This window comes from Lonchura striata, chromosome 14, assembly GCF_050655825.1.
Source record: "Lonchura striata isolate lonStrDom1 chromosome 14, ASM5065582v1, whole genome shotgun sequence".
In the NCBI taxonomy this organism is placed as follows: Eukaryota; Metazoa; Chordata; class Aves; order Passeriformes; family Estrildidae; genus Lonchura; species Lonchura striata.
Window position 1 is genome coordinate 14,914,196 of NC_140716.1, and position 17,769 is coordinate 14,931,964.

Here is a 17,769-nt window from a genome sequence, read left to right on the forward strand (position 1 = left end):
AATAGAACTGGAGCACATTTTAGCACAAATTAAAGGAGGAAACTACAACACAAGTTGCTTTCTTAGTGTTCACACAGCTCATACAACTAATTAAATAATTAGGAAATAAATTTTATTTAATTAGGATTTTAAATTTCCTCTTTAAATAGAGGATGTGTTTCTGTGAAATACAGATGATACTGGAACTCAAAAGCTGCACTTGCTTACTACTATGTGCATGAGTTACAACAGTGGTTGGCAGCTCTTCTTTGGCAGATGCTGACCTTGAAAGGGGGTGAGTTTTGTTTGAGAAGAGTCTCTTTGCTGCCACTTTAAAAATCTCATGAATATCCTGGTGAGTTGTTTGGCTTTTGGGATTTAAAAGCACCATGGTTTATTCCATGTTTAGTTCTGCTGAGTGCAGAAGGATTCCCTTGAGCACCCTGAATAGCAGCAGTTGGTTTTTTAAAGCCAGCCTGGCATCATAACCACGAGGAAAAGTGGAACTACTGTAGAGCAGACAGGTCTTCCTTTCAGCATGGGAACTGTGGGGTTTGAATTTCTCAAGAAGTAGATTTGGGTTGGAAATTCATGGTTTGCTCCTAACGCGCGTGTCATGCGTGTTGTCTTGGTGTCACTCAGATTGTGATGGAGAAAATTGTAACAAAAAGCTGTCTCTGGGTCTGTCAGACTACAAAATCCTAAATAAAGCTTGTGAGTGGTTGGGGCTGTGCTGTTTGTCCTCAGTGGCAGCTCTGACTTCGCAATGTCCCTGCACACCCTGAGCCGTGGGAACCCTGAGCTGGGCGGTCTGGGAGTGGTGACAACACAGGGGCACAGGGGACATTTCCTGTCTTGTGCTTCAGAAACTTTGCATTTTGTACACTTTCACCACTGGAGAAGTTGCCAAATCCAAGGTTACATCACCTTGCCCAGAGCTTGCAGCTGCCTGGCTGGTGGCACAGCTGACTGGCACATCTGACACTTGGCTTGCGTCATGCTCTGCGTCTGTTACTCTTTTTTAATGCCTTTTTTTCCAGCCTGATGTTCGCTAGAAAAAACAGGATTTTTTAATGAGACCCCAGCTGTTTTGAGAAGGAGGTTTTTCAAGGAATAATCAGACTAACCCTGCTTGAAATCCCTGAAGTTTGGTGTTGTGGCACCAGGAGTGGCTGTGTGCTCTGCTGAGTTTGCAGCTGGGCATTATTTCTGCTGGCTCTCCGGTGTGCTCTGGAGCAGCTCCCTGGCTCCCAGAGGTGCAGGGACATTTCAGTGACATGTTAGTGCAAACAGAAAAGGGGCTGGCTTTGTTTCAGGGGAGAAGGGCCTGAATTTCAGTGTGGGGAAGGAGACAGCAGCTCAGACAGGCTCGAGGTCACACCTGAGGCAGCAACAACTGCTCTGGTTCCTCTGTTCCTCGTTCAGTGCCCAGAGCAGAGCAGCAGAGGCTGCTGAGGACAGCCCAGGCTGCAAGAGGCTCTTGGTGCCCCTTCTTTGTGGACACCTGGTGTTGTTCCTGGCAAGCTGCTCCTGCTTTTCCTGTTTTGAACTCTGGGGCCGTTTCTATTGCTGGCAGTCCTCTCTTTCCCTTCCAGAGGCAGAGGGATATTGGGTATTGCCAAGGCTGTTTCCTTACAGGTACCTTGTGACCTGAAATGAGCTGAATACCTTGAATCCCAGGAGCTGCTTGGTGCAACTGTTCTGTTTTAGATTTCCTTTGCTGGAAGGGTTTTACCCAGCTCTGTGTGTGTCTCCCTGGTGGTTGCAGGTACGAAGATGCCTTGGTTCTGCTGCTGACAGAGGTGTTGAACCGGATCCAGTTCAGGTATAACCAGGCACAGCTGGAGGAGCTGGATGACGAGACCCTGGATGATGATGTAAGCTGGACAGGACAGGGTCACCTCTGAGCCCCTGCACTGCTGCCACCTGCAGTGGCTTTTCCAGAGCTTGCACTTGGGAGTATGGGCTAAACAGCTGCTTCTCCCCTCCCTTCTGTGTGGGGTTTGAGCTGTAAAACAGCTTCAGATGCTTTTCACCAAAAGTCACACTGGAGATGTAACCTTTGGGTTTAATTTGGTTGTTACTGGAGGGAAAATTTAGATCCTTGTGTTCTGATTGTCAGAGGTGTTAGATGTCCATGTCTAAACACCTTTGGAATTTAAAGTGTTTAATTAGTTTGGAATTAATTCGCTGGACACTTGGGAATTTAAATGTTAAAATATCTCTGAAGCAAAAGCCTGAAGCTGTGTCTTGTTGATGCTTGTGTTTAAGCTTATTTCTCCTAAATTGGTGTTGATAAAAATCACCTTGAAGCTGATAAATGTCAAAATGGAGTAGGTGGCCAAAATGGGTGGGGCCAGAGCCCTGGGAGGGCAGGTCAGCTGTCACAGGAGGGTAGGTAAAGGAGCAGAGGAAATTTCATCATGGATGGGATCAGACAGAAGTTTAAATTCTGGGGGGATGAGGGCTGGTCACATCACTGCTTGTGAGCCTGACAGCAGCACCATTTCATAAGCAAAATAAATTATTTTCTTGATTCATTTGCCACTTGTGTCATCTGGATCTGTCATACCCCTGTAAAGACCATGTTGCTGTTTGGATGCCTTTCCATGGTGATAATAATGTCACAAATAAGGATATAAATTATCTAGAGCAGTCCTGATGATGTTGTCCTTATGCTTCCAAAATAGGGTGGCAAATGATGATACTTGCAAGACTTCAAGCTTTTGGTGTAAAACTTGAAAATATTTAGTTCCTTATTTAATGACCAAATGAAGTCAGGACATGGTGCTATTGATTCTATTATTTATGTTGCTGTGTGTGTTTCTTGTTCCATTTTTACCTTCTCATATTAATGGCAGGTTTGAGCTATGATGGTACGAGTCAGCTTCTTTCTCAGTCGGCTGTGTAGCTGAGCATGGAAAGAGCCTAACTGTTAAAATAATTGTTTAATTCACCTTTTAATTTAATTATTTCATTCACCTAAGTTCTTGCCACTCTTTCCCCTCCCTTCTCCTGCACTGTCCCCCTGGTTTCATCAATTCTGTATGAAAATAGAATGAATTCTAACATAAAAATAAGTTCCAGTGGAATGTGCAAGTTGCATTTCTCCACGGTGTTGTTTTGGAGGGGTTTGTCCCTCCTGTCCCTCCCTTCCCAGAGAGCTTTTGGGGCACGGGGAAGGGCAGTGCTGACCCCAGTGTCCTTTTGTGTGCAGCAGCAAACGGAGTGGCAGCGGTACTTGCGCCAGAGCTTGGAAGTGGTGGCCAAAGTCATGGAGCTGCTGCCAACCCACGCCTTCTCCACACTGGTAAGTCCTGCCCCAGGCCAGAGTGCCACCACCTGCAACCAGCACCAACTGCTGTCGATTTTTTTTTTTTTTTTTTTTTTTTTTTTTTTTGGCAGATGCCTTAGTGCCAAAAAAAAAGTAGGGAAATCTGGGGTTGGATGCTAAACTTGGCAAGGAGAGATTAGAAATTGAAAAGAAAAAATTGTTTCTTTGGCTTTGTTGCATTTCTTGGTGTGTTGAAGAGAGTGGTTCAGTGTCCAAGTCTAGTTTGGTGGACACTCTAGAAATTCTCACCTCTCAAAGTGTAAACATTTGGCAGCAGCCCCTCCAGGCTGTTTATCTTGGCCTTTATCTCAGAAGCAGGGCTGTGAATTGGGCAGATAAGTGTCACTATTAGGGAGATTTAAAGAGAATGGAATTTTTATTTTAATTAAAGTCTAGATAAAAATGCTGGAGAGAGGCCTTGGACTATTGGGAAGCAGATCTGATCTGGACAAGTGCTTCTCTTCAGCTGCTGTCACTAACTTTGGTGGAGTAAAATTTGTCTGCGCTTGTAGCATCCTAACAATTCTGAGGAGGAGATCTTGAGGATGGAAGTGTGGCTCAGAAATCAGAGCAGTCCGGGTGGGGTTTTGCTGGGTGAGGAGAAAGAGAAATAACAGCAGTGGGATCTCAGCAAATGCATTAATCCTGCTGGGAACACTGCACACCTCGACCTGTGAACTGTATTCCCAAGAAGCAGAGGCAGAAGGTGCCTGAGCTGAAGTGCCTTTGCAGTTGCTGTTGTTCTTGAAGCAGGGAAGCAGAAGCCTGTCACTAGGAGGAGGAACAAAGCAGAGGCTGCTGTGCAGCTTTGGTGTGAGCACCAAGGAGCAGAGCAGCGTTTCAGGGAGCAGATGGATCAGATGGAGCAGAGCATGTGGCTTCCTTGGAGTAACACATTCACATGAGGAAGGCTCTGTGGTGTTTAAAACTCCCCTCAGGCAGTTACGCAAAGACACTCCACTGTTAATTAGGCACAGCAGGTTGAAAGCCTGGGGAGTGTTTTCCTGAGCCCTGCATTTCGTTCTGGTGGACTGGGCAATGTGGGAGCCTCTCCAGCAGTTCCCAGTGCTCTTCCCAGTGGCTGCAGGGCTGGTGGGTGCAGTGGTTAGTTTAGGGCTTTTAGCAGTGGCAACTAAAGCAGTGGACAGCAGCTGCCATGACTCCATCCCATGCTGGGAAAGGAAAGGCTGCAGCTCCTTCTGCTGATGGGCGAGAGAACTTCCATCAAACCAACCACCAGCTTTAACCATTTCCCCCAACAGAAATTAAATAGGGCTGTGCCAGGCTGAAGGGGTTGAGAAAGATTCTTCAGCTGAAGCATGAGCAGGACCTGGCATAGTTTGCTGTCAGTGCTGAGTGATGGAGCTGGGCTGTCACCCTGCTCCCACACTGCAGTGCATGAGCACTGTGGTGTTTATTCCTTTGGCTGTTTTCCCCATGGAATTTCACTGCTGCAGCCTACAGCTTGCTGGCAGAGTGCTGCACTGCTTCCCTTCTGTACCCTGGTAGAGGCACTGAACTCAACTTTCTGGTGGCATATTTTGGGAGATTTTTAAGGATCACCTTTTGAGAAGGGGATTCTTGCAGGTGAGGTGTCACAGACCTCATGCACTTCAGACTCTGCCACTCCTCTGCTCCTTGGCCTGGGTTGTGCCTCCAGCTGTGTATTCCTGGTGCTGTGCCCTCACTTCCACTGTCAGACATTTCTCTTGTCAGGCTGATTGCTGGGGTTAGAGGCAAAGGAGAGGTGCCTTCAGGGAGTGATCTTTGTTTTCCTGACAGCTGTCAGGACCTGGGAAGTTGTGGGATGCAAGATCAGCCCGGAGCCCATCCTGCCCTTCTTCCAAATGTCTGTTTGAAGGCACTGGGGAGAAATGAGAGCACTCTGCTCTGGCAGAGCAGTCAGTCATTGGGTGTTACTGTCTGCCAAGCCCCAGGGTCACAATCAATTCTTCTCTCTTCCAGTTTCCCGTTCTGCAGGATAACCTGGAAGTGTATCTGGGGCTCCAGCAGTTCGTGGTCACTTCAGGAACAGGTAATAACCACCCTCTAACACTGTGCTCTTCCCTCTTTCATAATTGCAGAACCACTCTAGAACTGCTTTGGTGGTGTTTTTTCTATGTTCAGTTGATCCAAACCTGTGTGGTGTCCCATGGCTCACTAGTTAAACTCCAGCAGCAGATAGAAATCTCATAATATGATTTCTTATTATTGGCTTGATACTTCCCTTGTTCTGGCATTTGAAATGAAGGTACCAGAGGTGTTAAGAGCAGGTGTGCAGCACCAAATACTACAGCTCCTTCCTGAGAAACAAGGGAAGCAGCAGCAGTGAGATCTGCCTGAGGGGAGGCTGTAATTTAAGGTAATACTGAAATTCCCTGGTGTGACCAGGAAAGGAATCTGTCACATCTCCAATACTGCTGGACATGGCAGTATGGTGACTGTTGTATAGCCAGTTCTAGAAAAAATATTCCCAGTTTTAGGATCATTTTAGCCCTAGGATAAGCAAAGTGTAGGGGTTTAGTGCTGTGACACCAGCCTGTGCTAGAAGCTGTCCTGGGGTCTGGATCAGCTGCAACAGCTCAGATGCAGCTCTGGATTGAGCTGTGGTGGCACAAAATCCCAGAATGGGTCTGGGAGGGACCAGAGTGAGCCTCTGATCCAACTTCTCTGCTCATCCCAGAGCACGTGGCACAGGATCATGAGTTTGTGTTGATGGCACAAAAAGGAGAGGTTGCTGCTGAAAGCTTGATCTGAGAATAAATACAGGCAGTGAAAAGAAAATCTGTTTTTCTTCAAAAGATGGCATTGCAGAACATATTTGCTTTTTTAGTAGAAGCTCTGGACTGTTTGAGCCCAGGTGTCCACACCTGAGCAGCAGGAGGATTGTGTGGGGCTGGGAAATCTCATTAGTGGGTACCTGAGAAACATGGAAGTGCACAACACACCTCACATCAGAAGTTAAGTCATTAATTCTCTATCCTAAATCTGCTGTTGGATCACTGAAACTGCAGCCAGCAGAGGGAGTGTGGAAAACCACCTTCTCCAGGTGGAAAACCACTTTCTGCATGTGGAAAACCACCTTCTCCAGAGCTTAGGAGTGCTCCTGATGGCAGCAGAAAACAGAAAGGCTCCTGTTTGTGTAGGAGTTAACACTGAAAAAGGCCAATCACTTGGTTTTTAAAATTTTAATAAAATGGTTGTTAAAATAGTAATACAATTAGAGTAATAAAATTTAGAGTTAGGACAATTACAAGACAACAAAAAGCAAAGAATTAACAGATGTCCGGTACTCTCGGACACTAAGTCATGAAAAGCATCCCTTATGAACATAGGAATAACCTTAAAAGCAACAGCCTGTTGCATATTCATATACATCACACATGATGCATAAATTCCTTGCAAATTAAGAGCTTTTCTGGTTTTTACCAACTTCTTCCCCTTAATCCTGGTGGTTCCTTAAAGACGGAGAGAAGGTGGAAGGATGTTTGTCTTTTCTGATAAGGAGGCTGTAACTGTGGGCCCCAGACACTGCCATCTCTGTGTGAAGAGTTTCTTGATTATCTCATCTCTTACTTGAGCTAGTAAAAAAATCCTACATTGCAGAGTTTCTATTTAAAATTATGTTGTAACCTAAAACTATATTTAACACATTACTTAAGAGAATTAATACAGCATAACTTTCTAACATTACACATATAATATTCATTGTAATATTTGTGAAAAGCCAATCGTAAAATATGCATTTTTCACAACACCATACAGAAGGAAATAAAGGTGTAAAAGGCTGAAAGTAGTTTACATCTTTATCAGCCCTTGAAGTGCTGTCAGAAGAGCTGAGCTTCCTTTCCAAGCTCGAGTGCTGCAGTGCCTTGTCCAGCGCTGCCATCTGACCTGTGACTTAGTGCCAAGCCAGTTTCACAGTGGAATCACAACAAACTTGACATTTCCTGTCACTTTGTCACCAGCTTTCCCATCCCAAGTGCTTCAGGGATCAATCACAGAGCAGTGAGGCTCTCCCCTTGCCCGGGCAGGCATTTCCAGCTCTGGGGGCAGCTATTAGAGAAACTCTGCTTTGTGGCTGGGGTGTCCCTGCAGGTCACAGGCTGAACATCACGGCAGAGAACGACTGCAGGAGGCTGCACTGCTCGCTGCGGGACCTGAGCTCGCTGCTGCAGGCCGTGGGCCGCCTGGCCGAGTACTTCACCGGGGACGTGTTCGCCGCCAGGTTCAACGACGCGCTCACCGTGGTGGAGAGGTGGGTGCAGCTCACTTCCCTTTGATCCAAGGGATGGCACCACCATTAATGCTTTTTCTCTTCAAGCCAGGTTTTATAAGCTCTCAGAGATAAGCGTTTATACCCTTGATAGCTCAGCTACCTCAGGTGGCATCAAAGAAGTAGGATGGCTCCCGTGAAATGTTGGAAATAAAGTTTTAATAAAAGGCGAAATAAATAAGCTCTTTACAGAGAAAAACCGAGCCAGAGCAAGAGGTTCTTGCTCCTGCTAAAACACTTCAAAATTTACTTTTGTTCTCTTCTTTTTCTAGTGAATTGCTTGGGCAGGACTTTTTGGCTTCTGTCCAATTAGCTATCCTTAAGTTCGAGGTGAAGTCTCCAAGGTCCTATGAGGTGTCTTTTAAATAAATTGAGGAGAGAAACTTCTGGGATTTTTCCTTTTTAAGGAGACAAAGGGTAACTTGTTTACTCAACAGGGAGCACATTGCTACACACATCAGACTAAGAAGGGTTTATTGCTTAGGTAACACCAGTCTCAAAGGCCATGAGATTTAGAAGATAGCAAGCAGTTGGGCATAGTCTAAGATGGTCACAAATTCTTTGTTGCAAAACAGTATATAACTTTCTAATCCAAGGGACTGTCACCACACAGTATGTTTTGCTTTTCTGACCTGTCACCTTCACTTCTTCCTACTGCAATCTGGATATTTTTGCCCAAGAAGGTCTTATCACATGTATACATGTATGTCTCTATTACAATATCTAAACTCTTAGCTTATTCTATACAATCACAATTTAAGGGAAAACATGGTTGTGCTGAGAAGGGAAAATGTCCCTTAAATGTCCCTTACTCCATTACTACACTATAAAACCCTTCATCACCTTATCTAATACAGGTTCTTACTTACTTAAGGCATGTTCTTACAGCTATAGAAACATAATATTATTATTTCTCTGTTCAGTGTCTGTCTACCTTGCTTTCACATCAATCTAGGCTTCTTCTAAGGCTGTAAATCAAACCCTCTTAAGTCTGTGAAGATTTCTATCTCTCTGATTCCCACATACAGCCACTGCCACTCTGCAGGCACAGGGACAAACAGGGCTTCTTTCTGCCTCCCCCTGGCCTGAGGAGATGGAGGTGTAAGGAATTGGATGGGCAGAATGTGAATTGTAAAGAGTGTGCTGGGCTGAGCTCCCAGTGTGGGCAGCAGGGGTTGGGGTTCTGCCCCTCTGCTCAGGTGAGACCCCACCTGCAGAGCTGCCTCCAGCCCTGGGGCCCAGCACAGGAAGGATGTGGAGCTGCTGGACAGAGTGCAGAGGCTGAGTCCTGTAGCCAGGCTGCAAGAATTGGGATTGGTTCAGCCTGGAAAAGAAACAGCTCAGGGCTGACCTGATTACCCCTCCTGAAGGAGCCATCTGGAAAAATGGAGAGAGACCATTTACAAGGGCCTGGAGTGCCAAGACAAGGCTTCCCACTGCCAGAGGGCAGGGATGGATGGGATATTGGGAAGGAATTGTTCCCTGGCAGGGTGGGCAGGCCCTGGCACAGGGTGCCCAGAGCAGCTGTGGCTGCCCCTGGATCCCTGGAAGACCAGGTTGGACAGGTCTTGGAGCAGCCTGGGATAATGGAAGGTGGCCCTGCCTATGGCCAGGGATGGAATAATGTAAACTCAGTCACTTGAAAACATTGAGGAACTTGTGTTCCAGCACCTGCATTTGAGAGGCAATTAAATGACACGTAGACTTTGATTAGAATTGTGTCTTTCAAAACTAAATCACCGGAACCTCCTTTGATGGTTGGACTTTGTGATCCTCAAGGTCTTTTCCAATCTTGATGATTCCATGATTCTTCTCCTAAATGAAAAGACCTGTGAAAGCTGAAGGGGCAGACATTTTATTTTTCCTTGCCAAGATACTTAGTGAGCACATACATAGTTACAAATGGCAGAATTTCAGGCTTTTACACAGGTTTTGTGTTTTCATTTCTGTGCAGGAGCATCCGACTTGTTCCATTTTACCCCAAACAGTGCAGTAGGCTGTGGATTATTTTAAGCTAAATGGTGAAAATCCCATCTGTGTATAAGCTAAATATTGACCCAGACTGGGAAGAGCTGCACTAGCTCAGGTGCCGGAGCAGATTTGTACATTCCCTTTGCACTGCCACGTGTGTGTTTGCACCTCCAGGCTGGTGAAAGTGACGTTGTATGGATCCCAAATCAAGCTGTACAACATCGAAACCGCCGTTCCTTCCGTGCTGAAACCTGACCTCATCGATGTGTGAGTGTGGGCTGCACCCAAACTGGGCACTCACGGGGTGGGCAAGGCTTGCAATCTGCTGCTCAGACCCCCTCCTTGGCAGATCCTCTGGGAAACAGCCTCTCCAGCTGTTGGCAGCTCCCCAGGAAAACACCTTTTTCAGCTGATGAAAGTCAAGGCTGCTGCCAGCATTTTAGCCCAGTCTTTCCTCTAATGGAAGTACCCAGGTCATTTAAGGGAAAGCATGTTTGTGCTGAGAAGGAAAAATGTCCCTTAAATCAGCTCTGAAAGCAAACTGGGATTGTGCCCTGTGCTGGTGGCTGTAAAAGCAGGGTAATTAATGACAAAATAAGTGTTAACAACAGTGATATTTTAAAGAAATGGATCCACTGTGTAGCATGTAGTTCATTTATAAATCAAATTGATGGATTTTTTTGCTACCAAAGTCAGATCTGTGGCTCAGGTAAAAGAGGTTTTTCCCAGTTGAGGGTTTCAAATCCTTGTCTTCCAAGACAAACATAAGCCTTTCAGCTCTGCAAGCCATTTCTGGGACAAACAACTGCCTGCCATCCAGGCACTGCCATTCAGTGTGAAATCTTGGTGCTGCTGGTCACAGATCACCTCCCTCTGTGACAGACTTTTAGGGACCCTCCCTTGCTGAGGCTGTGCACACAAACCTGTTCCCTGCCAGCTGGAGCTCTGTGAGTAGAATTTAAGGTTTGAACTCTTGTTCTGGTTTGTAATTGCACCTTTAGCAGCTCCTTGAAGACCCCCTCTTGATCACTGTATAACTAATGGGATTTCTCCTATTAGTCCCAAGTTAATGGCACTGAAATTTATGGAGGTGATGTTGTCATAATGGTTTTTCCGGTTTACAGTAACTGGGGAGGTGTTTCCCATGATTTGTCAGCAAAGGTTCACCCTTTTCCCTGTCCCTGAAGAAAACTGTGATCCATTTTTAATGCCTGCCTAATGTGAGAAAGCAACACTGTCCCACATTTGGGGGTCACTCTCTGAAACACCCTGACTCGATGTTCACCTGATCAAAGTGTGATTATCAAGTGTGGTTACAGTTGGTGATAACTTGGCTTTATCTATTCACACCTTTGCCATGGTGGGTCCGGAACCAAAACCAAAACAGCAGCAAGGATTTTTTACAAACCCTGCTGCCAGCTTTGCCTGAAACACCACTGCTGTGTCCCCTTAGGGTGCTGACTGTGTCCCCTGCTGTCCCCAGGCACGCCCAGTCCCTGGCAGCCCTGCAGGCCTACTCTCACTGGCTGTCCCAGTTCTACAGCGAGGTGCACCGGCAGAACCCCGAGCAGTTCATCTCCCTGGTGTCCACGGCACTGGAGGCCATCACCCCCCTCATCAGCTGCAAGGTACTGCCCCCCTGGCTCCCCTGGGGGCTGCACTCTGCTCAGCTGGGCTGGGCTGTGCCCCAGAGCCACAGGAAATGTCTCAACTGCACTGCAGGTCAGGCTAATACAAGCATTAGCAACTTGAAGGGTTTTAAACCCAGTCTAATGATTTTATGGCTTGAAAGCAGGCAAGTCTCTCTCTCTCTCTCTCTCTCGTGGTATTAAGGGAACTCAGCTATGCTCTGGTAAACAAACAAAGCATAGAATTGTTTAGGAAAAGCTCTCCAAGATCAACCATTCCTCCAGTACTGCCAAGGCCACCACTGACCTATGTCCCCAGATGCCACATCCACACAGCTCTTAAGTCCCTCCAGGGATGGGGATTCCACCACTGCCTGACCACCGTTTCCATTAAGAACTTTTCCCAAAATCCAGTCTAAACTTTCCCTTGCACAGCTCGAGGCCATTTCCTCTCATCCTGTCCCTGTTCCCTGGGAGCAGAGCCCAATCCCCCTGGCTGTACCCCCAGGTCCTGGCAGCTCAGTGAGCTGACCCTGGCTGTGTGTGCTGCTGGGACTGACCACCCCTGTCTCTCCCAGGTGCAGGAGAAGCTGCTGCTCTCTGCGTGCCACCTGCTGGTGTCCCTGGCCACCACGGTGCGCCCGGTGTTCCTGATCAGCATCCCAGCCGTGCAGAAGGTGTTCAACAGGATCACTGACACCTCTGCCCAGCGCCTCCCCGACAAGGTCAGTTGGTCAGAGCTGTCTCACGTGCAGGTGTCCTTGGGAAGATGTGCCTCAGGTGGTGAGGGAAAACCTCAAAAATCAGCAACCATCTCTATATTGTGGATATCCGCAAATTACAGTGATACTGTATGTAATTAATGATCTGTTTTGAGGAACAGCATAAGGAAAAAACCACAATTGCACCTCTTAGATCTGATTCTTTTCTCATTTGTTGACACCACCCTCAGTTCTGCATCATCTTCACAGTACAGACACGTTGATTCTGACCTACACAAAGAGCTTTTTTGTAAAACTCGAGTATTTATATTGCAAAAGCAATGTAAACAATATAAATGTATTCCATTTATAGCACTGAAAAGCCACAGTGCTGGGATATAGTTGTTGTGTGCTGGCAAGAAAGCACAAAGTGCTGCACAAGTGCAGAAGCTCAGCACGTAAACCAGAGAAGGAGTAATGAAAGTAAAATCATCTTTGTTTTTGTAAACACCAGAGATTTACTGCTGCAGGAAAGGGCTGACAGAGCTGGGAGCTGCTTCCAGGCCTTAAATCCTGGAGCTTTGCTTCTCTCTGTCTTTGCAGAGCTGGTAATTCTCACTTGGGCTCGTGTTCTGCTGTTGAACAGTGAGCACTGCTGGTGTCTTGGACAGCCATAAAATATCTCTTCACTCCAGGCTTGTGCTTTAGCAAAAATTAGCTTGGGAAAAAAGTTAAAACTTTGTCTCTTTGATTAATGTTGCTCAGAGAAGCTGTGGCTGACTCTGGATCCCTGGAAGTGTCCAAGGCCAGGCTGGACTTGGAGCAGCCTGGTTTGGTGGAAGGTGTCTCTGCCTATGGCAGGGGTTTGGAAGTTTGTGACCTTTAAGGTCCCTTCAACCCAAACCATTCCGTGATTCAATGGTTTTGCTGTCAGTCCAACCCTGGTGCTGTCTGGGCTCTTGTGGGTGGCTTTCTGCTTCCACATCTCATTGTGGGTACCAGGAGCTCAGGGATGCTACCCACCTGTGTGGGTGTTTTGGGAGCTGCAGTCCACCCTCAGTGTCCAAGCAGCTCTGCAGAGCTCATCCCACACACCAGCGATGCGCAAAGCAGGGGGGGAACGCCAGGAGCTTTAACCTCCCTTCCCACCCAAGCCATTGCACGACTCTTCCCACCCAAAGCGTTCTGTGGCTGTGATTGCTGTCCCTCCCAGGCCCAGGTGCTGGTGTGCAGGGCTCTGTCCAACGTGCTGCTGCTGCCCTGGCCCAACCTGCCCGAGAGCGAGCAGCAGTGGGCCGTGCGCTCCACCAACCACGCCAGCCTCGTGTCCGCCCTCACCAGGGACTACCGCCAGCTCAAGGCCACGGCCAGCCTGCCCCAGAGGAAGGTGCAGCTGGAGGACAGTGAGTACCTGTGCATATTCTCAGTTCAGTCACAGAGAAAAAGAGAGATTTCTGCCAGGCTAAGCCTGGGAAAAAGTCCAAGAGGAATGTAAACAATCTATTATCTTGCTTTCTGTTCACATTGTTTATAGATATGTTCTACCACACTGACCCAAGTCCAGTGTGCCAATCAGGCGAAATGTTTTTACTTTAAGACCAATGGAATTAATGTTCACGATGTTCTCTATAAAAGAGAGAAGTGCTTTTGAATAAACGCTCATTTTGCTTTCTGAAATTCTGCGAGTCTTTTCACCCATCCCTGGCTCAACAGCGTCAAGCACCAGTGTGCTGCTCACTCCTGCTGCACTGGGGAGTGTCATTAAGCTGATTTGCCAGTCGTTATTTTGGCTGAGAAACTGTTTTGCATATAGGGAGGGTGGGAAAGGAGCAGGTTGGGTTTTCTTTCTGTTTTTAGAGCCTTTTCTGCTCTGTACAGGGCACTCTTTATTGCAGGTCACCTGTAACCTCTTAAAATAAAGTGCTGTCTTGCTAAGGAAGGTGGGATAAGGGTTAAATAGTAAGGATTGCATTGGGAATACTGTATAGCCTCTTGTATGGTATTAGAAATACTGGCTGGAAGCAGCATTAACGAAGATTATGGTTGTAAAAAGGAAAGAGGGACAATAAGAATTCCTTCCAGACTTGGGAATAACTGGAGAGGGTTTGTTTATATAGAAGGAATGCACAGAAACTCCTGGCAGAGGTGCAGGGAAACTGCTGTATATGCTGCTTTGGGCCTGGTTTTGGGTGATTTTTGGGTTTTTTTCATTGAGGATCACTTTAGAAACCATTCAGAAATCTGCAGTGTCACACGTCAGTTGTTTTAATTACTCTGTGTGTGAGCTTCATTGCTCTTCCTCTTACCTGTGAGCAGTTTTGGCACATGCAAGAAGCATCACTCCTCTTGTTTTGCAGCCAAAGTGATCATCCACCAGACACTGAGCGTTCTGGAAGATATTGTAGAGAGTGTCTCTGGAGAATCCACCAAGTCCCGGCAGATCTGTTATCAGTCGCTGCAAGAATCCGTGCAGGTCTCACTAGCCCTCTTCCCAGCTTTCATTCATCAGTCAGGTATAACCTCAGGCCAGGGGTCGTGCTGTGAGTAGCTTTCTGAGCTCCTGGTGACACCCAGAGCAGCAGCACAGAGTTGTGGTGTGCGTGTGGAGCGTGGGTTTGCTGTGCCTGGGTGTGCTGGGAGAGCTGGGCTGAAGGGACATCCCTGCCAGCCAGGATCCAGGCAGGATTGTCACAGTTTCAAAGAAAAGCTGGTCCTGAGCAAAAAACAAGCTTTAAAATACCCTCTCTGGCTGTGTTTGCCACTTACATTATCTGCAGAAGCTTGAAGACTAAGAGGAATGAATAATTGTCATCAGATTGGGTCAAATGATGATGTGGGATCTGGGGATTTTTTTTTCCCTGAGATGGAACCAGGACTGTCACTTGGCAGCCTGCTGGCCAGCAGCTTGCACTTTGTGTCACACCAGGCACTCTCCTGTTCCCCTTGGAGCTGGGTGGGATTTTCTCAGTGATGGGGATTGAGGGGGAACAAAAGCAGTGAGATGCAGAGGATCCAAGGCAGCAGCAAAGGTGCTGTGACTCCAGGGAGCTGTTGTCTTCAGAACAGGCTGGCAGCCTCATCAACTGCAATTTAGTGGCTATCAAAGGCTCTGTGATGAGGGAGGAGCTGAGCAGCTCCAGCTTGGTTATCCAGTCTTTATTGGGATGGATAAAGGATCAGCTGGGTGCTGATCAGCTCACTGCATCACCACGTGCTCACTTCTGAAGATAGAAGGGTCATCTCAGTTCCTGCCAAAAAAACAAGCTGGATTCTGTCTCCTCCACCCCGAGCTGTGGGGATGATTTGGATTTCCTGGTGTTTCCTGTTAACCCTGTAGGAGCAGTGAGAACTGGGGATGGGCCTGGAGCTGCCCCTGAGCTTTGTCCCAGCACTCTGAGCACACTGAGGCTGTGCTGGCAGGGTTGTGGTTGTTCTGAGGGGTTGGGTGCTGCCTGTGCTTGCATCCCTGGCAGGTTTTGGAAGGGGATGAACAATCTTGAAGCCCTGTAGGAACCAGCTGATGGTTTCGGTTTCTCAAACAACCCTGTTGGTAAATTCCCAAGAGTAAATGGGGTTCCCTGAACAGAAGGAGCAAACTTTAGATTTAAACATAAAAGACTTATTGATGCACTTGGATGTTTCCTTAACATGTTCTTATTGTTTTTCTCTTCTCTTAGATGTGACAGATGAGATGCTGAGCTTCTTCCTCACCCTGTTCCAAGGCCTGAGGGTGCAGATGGGAGTGCCTTTCACTGAGCAGATCATACAGACCTTCCTGAACATGTTCACCAGGTACTGCTCCACCCTGGTCACTTCCTTCTTACCCCTCAGGATGGTTTATCTGAGGAGCTGCTCACCCAGCTGGTCCCTGTCCCTAAAGTGGGCTGTGTCCAGCCTTTGTGGCCAAACTTTTGTCACATCCCAGGGCTGAATCTGAGGAAAACACTTTGAGTCTGAGGAGACCCCATGCATGCTCATCAGTCATACCTGCCATTGTGCAATGCCAGCTCTCCCACAGACTTTCTGGCTGTGTGGGGTGTTGAACTGGACTCTCACATTCCCTCTTAGCTGCTGCCCAAGGTCTGAGAGCATCCTCTCACTCATCTTCTGTTGGGGAGGGGGGGTCTGTCACCCTCAGTCACAGCCTCCCTCCTTTCTGTGGCTTCGTGTACTTGGCCAGTATTAACTGAGCATTTTAGAGGCATCACCTATTTTCCCGTAACCCAGGTGAATCTTTGGATCTCTGGGAATGTTCCTAATGCCTGTTTGTGTCCCAGGGAGCAGCTGGCAGAGAGCATCCTCCACGAGGGCAGCACGGGCTGCCGGGTGGTGGAGAAGTTCCTGAAGATCCTGCAGGTGGTGGTGCAGGAGCCAGGCCAGGTGTTCAAACCCTTCCTGCCCAGTGTGATCTCCCTGTGCATGGAGCAGGTGTATCCCATCATTGCAGAGGTATTCACCTCCCAGGGCAGGGAAGGGGCAGGGAAGGCATTGCTGGGGGGTGGAGATGCCTTAAGGAGCTGGAACAGAGGCTAGATGGAGTTAAGAGGAATAAAGTGGATATTTATTGAAGTGCCTTCAAAGGGCACACCCTGAAAGTACCAGAGCTCAGGTCCTATCTGAGCCTGTGCTCTCTGGGCATGGGAAGAGGTGAGAGATGTCCTGGGACTAGCTTTGAACTACTTGGAAGTCCAGGGCAGGATCTGGGGGTTCTGTGCCACAGCCTTTGGGTGCTTGCCTTGCTGCAGGTGGTTGGAATGGAGTTACCACCCCCCTGATACTGGGACCTGGGAATGGGAGGGATCCCAGCTCCAGGCAAACAAAGCCTGGGTGTGTTTCCTGCTCTGACAGTGAGGGGAAGCAGAGAACACCCAGTGACAGTGAGGTGTGTCTGGGGAAGCAGCAGCTGGGACCATCATGGGACAGTGAGTGCCTCCAGCATTCCCACCTGGGCAGCTGCAGGTGTCTGCTCTTCCCAGGTCACTGGGAGTCTCCTCTCTTTGGATCCCTCCTCCACAGTTGTGGTTCTGCCCAGTTGGCTCCAAGATGGAAGCAAAAGAGAGAAGACCAAGAGGATTTGGTTACGAGATCTCATTTTTTTATAACTTTTAGTCCATTTACAAACAGCAGCCAACTGTCCAATTAACAGCTCCAAATGATGAAGTTTCATCCTCCTGGCTTGCTTGCCCACCCTCTTCTTTTCATGTTCTTTGTGCTTTGGGCCTGAAGTTTGAAGAGATTCTTCTTGAGTCTCCAGCTGGAATAGGATTGTTTTGTCTTCAACCCCTGTGAAAAGATCCCAGTAACACTTCATATAAAGTGCTTAATATAAAAGCTGCACACCAAAACAGAACAGAAAAACTTAAACCCCAAGGTATCAGTGGCAGCAGTGAAGCTTTGATTTGTCAAGAGCTGCAAGTGTGGAGGGAAAAAACCCTGTGGGAGAGCAGTCAGTAGGACTGGAAGCAGCGTGGGTGGAGGATTTTGTCAGGGGTTTCAAGAGAAGCTAAAATTAGGGAGGTGGTCAAAGCAGGGGGTACAACTCAGAGTCAGGGATGTGATTTCAGCATGATCCTACAGCTGCTGGGTCTGGTGCTCCCTTAGGAGAAGTGCTTTGATGCTTGGCTGCAGAGCCCTGGGTGGGTGGGTGGGATCCCAGCAGAGGAGCCTGCCCTGAGCTCTGTCCCCTCTCCTGGCAGCGCTCATCCCCTGATGTGAAAGCAGAGCTGTTCGAGCTGCTCTTCCGGGTGCTGCACCACAACTGGAGGTACTTCTTCAAATCCAGTGTGCTGGCCAGTGTCCAGAGGGGAGTGGCAGAGGAGCAGATGGAGAACGAAGCCCAGTTCAGTGCCATCATGCAGGTAACTCACCTTTCCCACCATT

At 47.8% G+C, this 17,769-nt stretch overlaps 1 protein-coding gene across 7 annotated transcripts in view; it reads left to right on the forward strand.

Moving 5' to 3' along the window:
• The window catches only part of XPO6 (exportin 6), a 59,369-nt gene that overhangs the window by 35,515 nt on the left and 6,085 nt on the right, over positions 1–17,769 (forward strand). For 3 of the 7 annotated variants that reach the window (XM_085592506.1, XM_085592509.1, XM_085592512.1), the window contains 12 exons: positions 1,748–1,856; positions 3,197–3,289; positions 5,279–5,348; positions 7,412–7,571; positions 9,735–9,827; positions 11,014–11,188; positions 11,767–11,913; positions 13,103–13,292; positions 14,247–14,402; positions 15,567–15,681; positions 16,167–16,338; positions 17,586–17,747. In XM_085592506.1, the coding sequence (XP_085448632.1) occupies positions 1,748–1,856; positions 3,197–3,289; positions 5,279–5,348; positions 7,412–7,571; positions 9,735–9,827; positions 11,014–11,188; positions 11,767–11,913; positions 13,103–13,292; positions 14,247–14,402; positions 15,567–15,681; positions 16,167–16,338; positions 17,586–17,747 (1,642 nt within the window). The remainder of the gene's footprint in view (positions 1–1,747; positions 1,857–3,196; positions 3,290–5,278; positions 5,349–7,411; positions 7,572–9,734; positions 9,828–11,013; positions 11,189–11,766; positions 11,914–13,102; positions 13,293–14,246; positions 14,403–15,566; positions 15,682–16,166; positions 16,339–17,585; positions 17,748–17,769) is intronic. The other 4 variants (XM_085592510.1, XM_085592508.1, XM_085592507.1 and 1 more) reach the window with 3 other exon arrangements.